The 12913-nt window shown below is 53.1% G+C and overlaps 1 protein-coding gene across 8 annotated transcripts in view; it reads right to left on the bottom strand.

The window, feature by feature from the left end:
• Positions 1-211: 211 nt before the first annotated feature.
• MGRN1 (mahogunin ring finger 1) overlaps positions 212-12913 on the bottom strand; it is a 51890-nt gene continuing 39188 nt past the window's right edge. For 2 of the 8 annotated variants that reach the window (XM_084764038.1, XM_084764039.1), the window contains exons 11-18: positions 12603-12712; positions 10709-10774; positions 9117-9343; positions 7137-7260; positions 6784-6826; positions 5737-5835; positions 3902-3946; positions 212-1524 (exon numbers count right to left, since the gene is read on the bottom strand). In XM_084764038.1, coding sequence (XP_084620164.1) covers positions 3906-3946; positions 5737-5835; positions 6784-6826; positions 7137-7260; positions 9117-9343; positions 10709-10774; positions 12603-12712 — 710 coding nt within the window. In that variant the 3' untranslated portion in view covers positions 212-1524; positions 3902-3905. The remainder of the gene's footprint in view (positions 1525-3901; positions 3947-5736; positions 5836-6783; positions 6827-7136; positions 7261-9116; positions 9344-10708; positions 10775-12602; positions 12713-12913) is intronic. The other 6 variants (XM_084764034.1, XM_084764035.1, XM_084764040.1 and 3 more) reach the window with 3 other exon arrangements.

The raw sequence follows: 12913 nt of genomic DNA, 5'->3' as shown, positions 1-12913 counted from the left end.
GTGAGCCAAATTCCAAGTCTGTCCTCACTCCAGACAAAACAAGCAACAACACAACAGCAATAACCCTTTGCCTACGTTTGGAGTGCGTATTCACTGCCCTTCTCACACAAGCAAATGATGGTTAATACCAAAATCTATCGGGAGCTATCAGAAACCACTCCGTTTCCTGTCACTACATCAGTGTTGTGCCAGAACAAAGGCACACACAGAATATTGCTGCATGATTTTATTACTATAAATATACAGTAAAAATGAACCAAAAACTAGCCAATCAGAGTACATCAAATGATAGCACATGTGAATCTGAGACAGGTGAGTGTACAGTCTGCATCCCATCTTTCAAAGTACTGGCACCAGTACAACGTCCAGAGGCCAGGTGTCCGCAGGTGAGAAGGGGGGAGGGTGGGCATGCGCATGCTGACGTGTGCACATGTGTGCATTCAGCTGACAGAGCTCTGCTCACAGGCTTACCAGAGGCCAGGCCAGCCACTGCCAGGAAGGAGCAAGGGCAGAGCCAGAGCCTCAAGCAACCCTGAGCCTAAAGGGCACTCCATGCACTGCTACAGGATGTCACCTGGGTGAGCAGCAGCGCTGTCTGGGGGCACCTCTGTGCTGGGGCTACCCATGGCCCTCTTTGCCTTAGAAACAAAGTTATCACTAGGAACCTGCTCCTAGGTGGGCTCTGACAGGAGCCTTAGACAATAAATTCGTAAGAAACATAAAAAGACTGGCAATGGATCTGCTAAGGAGGCTGCTGGGCTCTTCCCTGGCAGGGGTGGGCGGCGCTGACCTGCAAGCAGGAACATCTCTGTCTTGGAGGCATGTGAGGAAGTGGGGGAGGCAGGACCTGTGAGGGGTACTGGATACCAACTGCAAATGACTGGTGGTTACCACAGTCTGACTCCCTAGGCCTTGCCTCCAGCTGCCCCAGCTGCCAGAGGCCACTAGGAGAGAGCAGAGCAGGAAGGGACCTGGAGGCGCCAACAAAGGTCACCTACGGTCAGGACAAACATAAGGTGAAAGCAGCGGTGACAGTGTGGCTGCCTTGGGGGACACACATGGGACAGGCAGACAGGCACTGTTTCCTTCATCAACCGTAACCTGGGTTGCCCACCTTCCAGAATGTTTGTGAAGATGACACATCACTCCACGGGTTGATTCTCTTCTGCTGGTTTGCTAAGTGCTTAAAGTATTAACCTTGACAGTTGGGGAGAGCCCCTCTAGGGCCTGTGGCCCACGGAGAAGCCCGCTGTCCTTCATCTTGTACCATTTACAAATATATCGACCATAGAAAAGGAGTGGAGGAACCCACTGTGCAATTTGATCAAGGTTCACTGTGGGCCCTCGAAGCCCAGTGGCCACATGAGGCGTGCAGACAGGAGAGGCCAGGGTCTTGCTGGAGTCCAGGCTCTCAGAGTGGGGTCAGATCAGTGGCTCCAGGCTCGGGACTACAGCCACTCAGCAGAGGCCAGGGGGAGCTGGTGGTGCCAAGGCTGTGTGGCGTCTCCATGGAGGTGGACCATCCTGTAGGTGGGAGCAGAGGGAGGAGGGGTCGTGATGGGTTGGTGGTCATGCATCTGTTCAACCAACCCAGAGCCTCACCTAGCACCCTTCGTCCACTAACCCAGGTACATGCCATTTGGCAGGAATAGTAGATGTGACCTCATAGAAAGCGAAGGACCCTTCAGTCATGAGGAACAAGTTACATTTGTCCCCCATACCTGGGACAGACCACCCCTTGGCACTAGGAAGTAGAGCAGCAGGCACAGGGTAGCTGTGGGCTGCTAGCCCCTAGGTCTCTTGCCCTTGCCTACACTTCCTGGACCTCAGGAACACACTCCAGCTAAGAGCTTTACAACTGGGTAGGTTGGAGTTCAGCCAGCTCTAGCACTGGGCTAGGAACAGACAGGAATAAAGCTGGTCCTGGGCAGCCTAAGCAAGCAACTACACTGGAGCAGAGGCAGACCCAGAGCTTGTCTGTCTTCCACAGAGGCCCGGTCTGCTTGGTCCCAGATGCAAGCTCTATAGTGCTGTGCAGTGTTATCCGAGGGCAAAGGCTGTTTTCAGGAGCATCAGTGACACAGACAACCCAGATCTACCCTTTTCTTTAGGTAAACCGTGGCTTCAGGAAAGGCAATCTATGGTGCAGCCCCTAGCTGTGACCCAAGTTCCAATCTAAACCCCAAAGCTGCCCTTCCTCCTACAGAAGCTATAAATAACAGTGTAGTTGTTTCAGGAGAACAGCTCAAGGGGGACAAGCAAGTTCTGAGAAACCATGAACCCAACAGAATCAAAGAAGCAGCACTAGGCCTGGCTCCCTGGCTCGTGGGTGAGGGCTGCCGCCCAAAGGGCTAGACACCAACTGGGCACTTTTCTGCAAGGCTTTGTGAAGCTGGCTGCCATGGCGCCATCCTTCTAGGGAATCCTGACATGAAAGGCTGTTAGTCCTCTGTAAGAACATTACGAAGAAAGGAGTCCCTGCTTGTCTGCCTAGTTTTCAGAGATGCTTCTGTAACCAGCAGTCTGGGCCACCAACAGGGCACCATTAGTCCCTATTTCTCTCTGTGTGTGTGTCAGATTTCAGAGACAGAATGGACAGGTTCCGAGTGGCAATGATGGTCTCAAGACAGAAGCTTAGCAGTCGCAGGAAGTCGTATATCAGTTAAGGAGACAGGCCACAGTGACGAGAAAGGGAGCACAGAGAATGCCCGCACAGGAATCCAGAGGGTATGCTTTGTTGTTTTAAAACAGAGACAGGGCTTCTCTGTGTAGCTCTGGCTGTCCTGCAGCTCTCTCTATAGACCAGAAGCAGATCTGTCTGCTTCTGCCTCCCCAGTGCTGGGACTGAAGGTGTGTGCCATCATGGCTGGCACTATATTTTTTTAATGTTTAGTTTTATTTTCATTTTATGTATGAGTGTTTTGCCTGCATCTGTCTCTGTGCAGCAGTTTTATGCCTGGTGCCCACAAAGGCCAGAAGAGGGTGTCCAATCCCTTGGAACTGGAGTTACAGATAGTTGTCAGCTGCCATGTGGGTACTGGGGATCAAACCAAGGTCTTCTCTCCAGCCCTGTATGACACAACAGACCTGGGAGGACAGACATGTTCCATAGGCTGGGACACTGATGGGATAGATGATCTAGGGCCTTCCACGGCTGGTGCAAATTTGGCCTAATGCTTATAGCGACAACCCCAGCTAATGAAGAAGAAATGTATTTTTAAAAACCTGTTTGGGCTATAGAACAAGTTCAAGGCCAGCTTGAGGAACTAAGTAAGACCCTGTCTCAAAAAGTAAAGAGGCCTGGGGATATAGTTCAATGGCCGAGTGCCTACCTAGGTCCAATCCTCAGCACTGAATTTTGTTTTTAAAAGCTACAGTCAGTCTACTGTGTGAGGCCCAGGATGTTGTTGCACATGTTCCTAGGGCTCCCAGGATGTTGTTGCACATGTTCCTAGGGCTCCCAGGATGTTGTTGCACATGTTCCTAGGGCTCCCAGGATGTTGTTGCACATGTTCCTAGGGCTCCCAGGATGTTGTTGCACATGTTCCTAGGGCTCCCAGGATGTTGTTGCACATGTTCCTAGGGCTCCCAGGATGTTGTTGCACATGTTCCTAGGGCTCCCTGGTCCTCTAACTCCTTTCTCCTACTAGGGACAGTAATTCCAGAAGCCTGGGATGAGTCACCATTGTTCAAGGGGCCCTACACTATCACTTTACAAGGGCCTGAATGGGCTCCTGTCCACATGGAGACCCTCTGGCTCCAAAGCCAGGAACCCCAGGAAGTTCAGCAACCATCAGTGGCTCAGGACTCTGAATCCAGAAAAACTCCCCCAAGGGACTGGGCCCTTCTCTGCAGATATACCCAACCAAGCCACCGGAAGTGTGGAGGGAAGGTCACGTACCAGCTTACTCCTCTCTACCAACAGAGCACGACTCAGGACCCAGGGCTGTGCAGAGAGGAGGGAAAGACAGATGAGGCCAGTTAGCAGAAAGACATGGACTTTATGGTTGGGGTCAGAACTATCTAGAAACAGACTGCAACCAAGAAGGAAGAACCACCAGGATAGATCCTGGGCAACTTTCTAAGAGTGTAGCCGGGCGCAGTGGTGTATGCCTGTAATCACATCTCTCAGGAGGCAGAGGCAGGGGTATCTCTGCATTCAAGGCCAAGCTGGTCTACAGAGCAAGTTCAGGACAGCCAAGGCTACAGAGAAACCCTGTCTCGAAGAGGGGGGGGGGGGGAGAAAGAGAGGGAGGGGGAGACATGTATATGAGTGAAGGAAACAGGCTACTGGAAGCCAGGCTATTGGTCCATGGAGAGGACCTGGCAGAGGCACCTCCTTTTTCACTGTCTCATGGACTTTCCCCAGCCTTGTTTTTTTCATCTCCAGGGGGCCTGGATTCAATGACTTCAGCTGCAACCAGAGGATAATGGTACAATTGTCAGAGCATAAAAACACCAGCTGCTGCATGTTATGTCCCTCACAAAGATAAAAGATATGCAGCCTTCTTAGACTAACGCCAGCAAGAGAGACAGTGCCATCGTGTGAGAAACACATGCAGGTGTATACAACTGCCACACAACCCCTCCCCTGCTCTCTAGTGCTGGCACGTCAATGGAAGCTCCCACAGGATGTGCAGAGATAGCCATCTGGGATGCTGTCATGGAGCAAGCCTGTATGACGTATGGTTCTCAGAGTGAAGACAGGATCTCTGGGCAGAGCTGGCCGAGGCTGATTCTTCAACTGTGCCCCCTGCAAAGCTTCTACGGGTGACTGTCTCCCACCCACTTGGTGGACCTAAACAAGCCTGAGATCCTTGCCTTGTCTCTGTGGCCAGTCCTGATGTGTTGCAGGTCCCCAGGGATACCTGTGGGAGCAAAGCTCAAACTGGTGACTCAGGAGGCCCAGGGACCTCTCTGGACTCCCTACATAGCCAAATTAACAATAAGGATGGACACTTGAGAAGAGTCATGTCCTTTTAGGATGTGCTGGTTCTAGGCATGCTTCATCTATGGGTTTGTCTTGGATAGGCCACAGGGATCTAGTAAGACAGCCCACAGCTGCTCTCCCACACCTGATGACCCCGTGCCTCGTCAGCTTATATGGGTCACTTCACATCCAGGAGACAGGGGCAGATGGAAGCCCTTCACCAAAGGATGTCACAATCCCCCAATAGCAAGCAGCCCTGGAAAAGTAAGCAACACTGGCCTCAGTGGCAAGAGGGAGCAAAGGAGCTTCCTCGCCATGTGGGAGCAGCCCAGCTCCTTAACGCGCTGCTTCTAAGAAGCAGTCTGAGAAGGTGTAGTAACTATTTATCTGAATTCCCAAAGACCAGAGATGTGGTAAGCCTGAGCCCCACATGTGAAGAGGCACTAAGCGACAGCATGCCCCTGGCCCCCTGCTAGTGGCCTGACTGGGAATGTGCTGCTGTGTGCCGCGAAGGCTGCGTGGGTCAGGCCCACCCATGTCTCTCTAGCATGGGCCACAGAGAAAGACTGGAGCCTCAGCACAGCCAGGCTGGCTTCCCTACGCCTCAGCAGGCAGCAGCAGGGGCGGACTTTGTCCTTTCACAAGCAGCTTGTCCTGCTTTCCTCAGGCCAAGTTCACTGAGGGAGGTAAAGAGCCTAGGGCCTGCAGGAAGCCAGCAGGCAGACCAAGAGGCCTGGCTCACCCCTGCACCTCAGGGACAGAGGCAGGCTCTGCACCAATGTCTACACAGCACCTGGTGCCATTACCTGGTAGGTAGATGTCAGCAGGAGGGACTGGCTGGCTGCAACCATGGTGCTGCGGGCTGCCATCCTGCAGCACATCATCAACCGAGGGCGCTCGGCTCCCTGCAGCAGGGAGAGGAGCAAGGTTAGGACACACAGGTAGGGACAGGTCCTTGTGGTCCCTCCGCTCTGACCCCATGAACTCTAGGGTGGGCACATGCATGAGGTGGAAGTTGTTTGTTTTGTTTCAAAGCCAGACTGCTGGGTGCCAGGTGGCAGCAGCCCTTTGCTCTTCCTTTTGCTGGATGGTCAGGAGTGGCCCCGTTTCCCTGCGTAGTGGTGAGCTGCAGGGAAACCTTGCAGAGCAGCCCTGAGACCCAAGGCTAGTTTCCTCTCACACAAATCCTCCCCAGGTGGGAAGCTGAGGCCCTGCCTAAGACAGGACAGACGAGGGAGGCTGGAGAGAAAGCACACTGCTCCTAGAGGGCGCCAACCCATTCACACCAAGGGCCCCAGCCTCGCATGGGGGACCTCTCAGCAGGGTGTAGGGCACAAGAGAAGAGCTGCAATTACATGGGAGGGGGACAGGACACACATCGCCATTCTATGGGCCTCACTGCTAGTCAAGTGGCCTTGGGGGGGGGGTCCCTTAGATGTCAGCCCTGAACCTTGCTTTACTTTTCTGTCCGGCAGTAACATGCCAAGGACTAAGCAGAGGCAGGCTTAAGGGGCTGCTTATGACCCAACATGGCCAGTGAGAGGGGTGGGGGAGCCCAAGCTTCCTAGGCTACCCACTAAGCCCTCCAGTGTAAGGAGGTAAAGAGCTATCAGCTGGTCTCCTCAATTCATCAGGAGAGAGACAGCCAGGCAACTCCAGAAGACATCAGCACAACTATCACACATGGGTAGCCCTTCCTGAACAAACATGGGGTGATGGCCAGCACCTTCCACCCTTACCACCCCTGAACACTGACTGTCCAGGTTTCTGAAGGCAAGATGGGGATGGGGGAGGGAGTGTCCCTAGCCAGGACCCAAAGCATGCCAAGGGCCCTGATGGGAGAAGGAGCTCACCTTGCTTTAGGGCCGGCTCATCCACCTCCTCTGTCCCGAAACTCTAGGAGACAAAGAGAAAAGGCCTCTGGTGTAAACACCCTCAGGCAAAGGGACAAATTCCTAAGCCTAGGTTGAGGACAATAGGCAGCAGATGCCACCCAGGACACGGGCTGTCACCAGAAGGCTGGCTTTGTGCGTGGCCTTGCTTATGAGCCCTCAAAGTGGCTGGACCACAGGGCACTCCAGCCCATAGTCAAGGACACTGACTTGTCTGGCTGTGGCATCAGTGCCTAGAGGGCTAGGGAGAGGTCCGGAGTGGTGAGGGAGGCCCTGAGAAGGCTGGCCAGGGCCTCACCAGAAGCAAACCTCACCTCAGGGGAGCTGCTCTCCCGCAGTGCCAACTCCACACCGCTTGGTGGGAGAGGAGCGTCTGAGTCTTCCGAGAGCTTCTCCTCATCCTCCTCATGGATGGGGGAAGATGGAGACCGCAGGGTGCTGCGGAGAGGAGGGAAGCAGGGTTGTAGAACGGCTGGATAAGGAATGCAATGCTACAGAAAGCCACAGGGGCCAGCGGCCTTCCCATGCACACCTGGAGACATGAGAGCAGCCTCTGCAAAGATTCCCAAGTGAACCTACTCAATAGAGACTCCCTGGGAGAAGAGTGCTTTATAGCACAGATCCAAACAACCAGAAAGGGGGGCCTGCCCAACACCCTCCTGCTCCTAAAGGACAGGAGCACAGGCCTGACAGCCTGACACTAGAGGAGACACACGGAGCCCCAGGCAAACAGCAGATGGGACTGTGGGTCTCAAGTTCTTCTGCCATGTGCTCAGGGACCTGGGCAGCTTGCAGAAGATGTACCTTTCTTATTTTTCTCCTTGAGGAATTCAGCATAGCAAGACAGGCCAGCCTGGGGACTGTGGTGCCGGAGAGGCCTCTTGTGATGCAGAAGATAAAGCTGTGAAGCTCTGTGGTAGAGCACTGGCCTAGCATGCATGTGGCCTCCAGAAACACAGATACACAAAACCCATCCCAGATAGAGGGTTAATATCTAGGGCACACAGAACCTCAAAAAGTTGAGCTCTAGACACTAATTCATCCAATCACTAAATGAATTCAAGGCTGTTTACACAAGAAATGCAGCGCGAGTGGTGGCACGTGCCTGTAATCCCAGCACTTGGAAAAGGCAGGAGAATCAGTGGAACTAGGTCAGCCAGCCTGGGTTGCATGAGAGCATCTCAGAAGAATCAGAAGGAATAAGAGTGCCAGGTAGTGGTACACACCTTTAATCCCAACACTCCAGAGGCAGATGCAGGCAGATCTCTGAGTTCAAGGCCAGCTTGGTCTATAAAGCAAGTCTAGGACAGACAAGGCTACACAGAGAAACCCGTCTCAAGAAAACCGAAAAAGGAAAAGAAAAACCAACCAACCAAACCCAGGTGTGGTGGCGCACACCTTTAATCCCAGCACTTGGGAGGCAGAGACAGGTGGATGTCTGTGAGTTCGAGACCAGCCTGGTCTACAAAGTGAGTCCAGGACAGCCAAGGCTACATAGAGAAACCCTGTCTTGAAAAACTAAAAAGATTGGGTTGTAGGCAAGCCTGTAAGGCATTTTCTTAATTAATGATTGATGTGGAGGGGCCAGCCCATTGCAGATGTGTCGTCATCCCTGGGCTGGTGGTCCTGGGTTCTATAAAAAAACAGGCTGAGGAAGCCATAAGGAGGAAGCCAGTAAGCAGCACCCTCCATGGCCTCTGCATCAGCTCCTGCCTCCAGGTTCCTGCCTGTTTGAATTCCTGTCCTGACTTCTTTCAATGATTAACCGTGATATGGAACCCTTTCCTCCCCAGCTTCCTTCTGGTCATGGTGCTTTATCACAGCAATAGAAACCCTGACTGAGACACAAGCTATACCTGCTTCAGGGCTCAGCGCCCCAGTCCCAGCTGTCACTGATGGCTCTTTGGTGAGATATGCTTATGTGACCAGTTGCCAAAAATTCCAAGATTCCAGTCATTTCCCTGGGCAGGGACATGGCACAGGCATGTACAGGTACTGACAGCAAACAGCTGGTGTAGCTTGGGGCCTTGTGAACACTGGGAGTCGCAGCCCAGCACCTTCCCTGATGTACTGCTCTGCTCGGTGCTGCTGGCTGTGACCTACTGTGGCAGGCTCTAACCTGCTGCTGGGCCTTCTGAGCCCCAGAATCAAGCAACAAATGAATCATCAAGTTCATAAAACCCTAGAGAAACGTTCAAGTCTCACATGTACACGCTCACCTCCCGCTCACCTGCGCCCTCTTTCACTCCCCATGTGGTCACACCTCACCGAGGAAGACTGGACACTGGCCTCACCTGTCCGGAGACTTGCTCTGTGGCTTGCCCTTCTGTAGGCCACTTTCTATGATTCGATCGAGTCCAGCGAGAGGACAGCTGGCCTGGGAAAGACTGTCCGAGATGCCTGAGTAGGTGATTTCCTCATAGAGCGGAGCTGATGGGATAGCCGGGGAGACAGCCCGTAGACCATTAAGTGCCTCGAGCAAAGAGATGGGCTCATAGCCAGGTGGGACACTGTCAGAACTCTGTGGGGACAAAGCCAAGTGAGGAGGGACCAGACAGGCTCCTTGTCCACAGCCATGAAGCCGCAGAGCTGCTTTGCTGACTGTGTCTTGAGCATGCCACCTTCCAAGGACTTAAGTCTGCTGAGTGGGAGCCATCCTGCTCAGTTTCCCTTGGCCACCAGCTCCAGCACACATCCCAACACCCAGATGTCCAGAATGATCATCCAGGTCTGCAAAAGCCACTGTCCCCATCATTGCCATGCCCCTACATGGCTCACTGCTCCCATTGCAGGGGTAGAGAGTGTGAGGAGTTAGTGATAGCAAGAGAACTCAGGAGCAGGCAGAGCAGAGCCGTGCCAGAGGCAGGAGAACCAGTGCGAGTGCTGCCCTGACCGGGGACCCCAAGCAGGGTGGCAGTGGGAGTGTGGGTGGGTGCTAGCTCCTGCAGCCACTCATCAGAAGTAGATGGATTTGTGGCAGGGGTGAAGGAGTAGGAACATGCCCAGCTTCCAGGGGAAAGCAGTCAGGCCATGGGGTGCTGCACTGCTCCCACAGGCTTGCACCAACCAAGCAGAGGGGCAGTGCTCATAAATGTGTCCTACAGGAAGCTCTGACCTGCCCACACCAGACCCTGTGAATAACAGGGTGGGGCAGCACCCCTGCGGAATGCGGTATGCACCAGGCTGGTGCTGGTCTTCCGGCTGACTCGCACCTATGCTCAGCTGACTTTAACTTAAAGGTGAAGAACTGCCTCCTGCCCCACACCCTCCACAAAAGACAGACTCCCTGCGTGCCAAGCTTCTCCCCTCAGTTAAATTAGCAGCTTTCAACTGGCCCTGGCCAGGTCAGTGAGACTCCAGGAAGAGGCCTGGCCTGGCTACTACCCGACTTTTGCTCTTCCTGTCTGATCCCTGGGGTGCAGGGAAAATGTCAGAAAACCAGAGTCCTCGGCCCAAAGAGCCAAACTTCAAGGCCAGCCAGCCAGGAAGCAAGACGAGTGAGCATGCGGGGAACGCCATGTGCGAGAAGGAGCAGCGCTATCGTCCCCCTTCCACATCCACTCCTCTGCCAGCAAGAAAAAAAAGGGAAACAGGACACGCGGGCGCTACAGCAGGCCAAACGCGAAGGGCTGGGCCTGGGGCTGGCTACCACCTGGCACCAACAACAAACAACTGGCTCTGCGCCAACAGACCTTCTGCTTTGCTTGTTCCACAAAACTCCCTTCCTGGTTTGGGATGCCGGGACTAGGGAGAGCGGATTTGACAAAGTGTGTTAAACATATTAGCCTGGGGTTAAAACGACCTCCCACATTTGTTGGTTTAAAAATAAGGGGTGGGGCAGAAAAAAAAAAAACAAAAACGGAGCTATATGACCAAACACACTTACTGTTTCCCTTTTAGGTTTCTTGCTGGCCAGGGAGGCAGGGTGCGACTTTGATTTTTTAAAGGGACACTGTCAAAATAAAAATCACATGTTTTACAACTTCTACCTCCACATGGCATGGGGTCTGGAGTGTCGAGGCAGGCCTCTGGTTTACTGCCCTCCATGCACACCCAGGAATTCAAAAACTATGGTTGACCTTAAGACCACACTCAATAAAAATCCTGCATCAGTGCTCTGCGCAGGCTGCCTGCACATATAACCAGCTCTGGGAGCCCAGCAGTGGGCCTCACTCAAAAAGGAAGGTATGGACCCATCTTCATGTCCTCAGTCTAACCTACTCATGGGCTGGGTCTCCCCACAGCAAGAGGTCCCGGCCAGGGTGACATGAGAGTGTCTGCGCAGTCAGCCTCGGCATTTCCTTAATGACTCTCAGAGGCCTCATCTGGGCACTTCACAGAAATGTTCTCACAGGGCAGGTGGCAGAGAACAAGCACCCATCTAGGTACTCGGGACCCTGCAAAAAGCAGGTGGTTCCCAGCGCAGACTAGAGCTTCTGGCTAATTACAAACCAAGGGATGCCCCACCCCTGTGCCCCCCCCCACACAATTGGCTCACTCATGACAAGAGGACAAAAAGAAGGGACCCACCTGACCCTCAACCACCAGAGCAAACCAACCCACAAGCCCATCACTGCTAAGCTAAGCAAGCCCCTGTGGACCCCTCTGAACACCAGGACCTCTCCTCCCCCTATGGGGCAGCCCCACCTTGGAGCCATTTCTCTGGCAACCAACAAACACGTGGGTGGTGGCCACGGTTAGTCAACAAACGCCCACAGTCTGCTAGAGGGAAGAGGCGTTGCAGGCCCTGTATACGCAGCAGGGATGTGCTACACTGCCAGTCCAGGAGCCTGAACAAAGCCTCAGTTTTTGAAAGAGAGGCCAAAAATCTGCATTTCGTGGGACACTTCTAGGCATCTAAATGTTGGCACAGACCCAGTGCAGTGGTGCACGCCTTCAGTCCCAGTACTAGGGAGGCAGAGGCAGGTGAGTTTGAGGCCAACCTGGCATACAAATAAGTTCCAGGACAGCCAGGACTACACAGAGAAACCCTGTCTCAAAAAAACAAAGCAAAAATGTTGGCCTGTGGCTGGAGAGATGGCTCAGAGGCTAAGAGCACCATTTGATCTTCCAAAGGTTCTTCTGTATTCAATTCCCAGCAACCACATGGTGGCTCATGACCATCTGGTGCCTTCTTGTGGTGGGCAGGTGCACATGCAGGCAGACTATTGTATGTATGTATAAATAAATAAATAAATAAATAAATTAAAAAAAAAAAATGTTGGCCCGGTTTTCAGAATGTCCTGACCACAGGACTTATTGTTCTTTCCTGTTAAAGTGGAGGCAAGCCCTTCAAAAACCACTGGCCTATGTGGCAGATGTATATGGCAGCCCAAGCCAAGGCCTTGTCCCAGACTGAGCTCTCCCTCTCTCCAACTGCCTCAGCTTCTTCTGAGTACTCTCACCCGTTTTTATGGCCCTCTCTTCCTCAGAGGAGCATGTCTATATGAGTTTCTTCTCTTCATTTATGTCTCACTCTTTAGGACCTTTAACTGACAAGACCTTCCTGGTCTGCCTGAAGCAAGTTCTACCTAGGTAGTCTGTACAGGAAGCCTCCAGGCTGAGGCTGAAGGGAGCCCACAGGCAGTAACATACAGTTGTCCCTCAGAGAGCGTCACCTAAAACAACAGCGGAGATGGTAGCAAACACTGAGGTCCAGCCTTGCCCAGCAGGCGCCTGTCAGCGTAGCACAGCCTGGTCCCTCATTAGCACCTCACAGGCTGCTGTGGGGACCGCGCCTGTGCAGGAGACAGGGGAGAAGGGACAGGAAAGGCACTTACAGAGTGCTCGTCATGATCCACACTTTGGGCCAAGACGGGGCTGAAGGAGATGGGAGACAGGGCCCCTGGCTTCTTCCGCACAGCCCGAATTTGCAGGAGAGCTCGAAATGCTGTGACAGAAAGAGGGACATAAGAACACGGACGTATCATTAGAGGTGTGGAAAGACACTCTAGACTGTGGACACTGGTGACACAATGCCACTCACGGTGACCAGGAACAAGTTTCCAAAGCAGAGCAGAGGGGATCCTTAGCGGATGGAGAACTGGCCAGTTTCTTTCTTTTCTTTTTTTATTTTTCTTTTCTTTTCTTT

The sequence above is a fragment of the Acomys minous genome (assembly GCF_964271855.1).
Source record: "Acomys minous genome assembly, chromosome: 16".
In the NCBI taxonomy this organism is placed as follows: Eukaryota; Metazoa; Chordata; class Mammalia; order Rodentia; family Muridae; genus Acomys; species Acomys minous.
The sequence above is the reverse complement of the archived record's forward strand: the minus strand, read 5'-3'. Positions and strand labels throughout refer to the sequence as shown.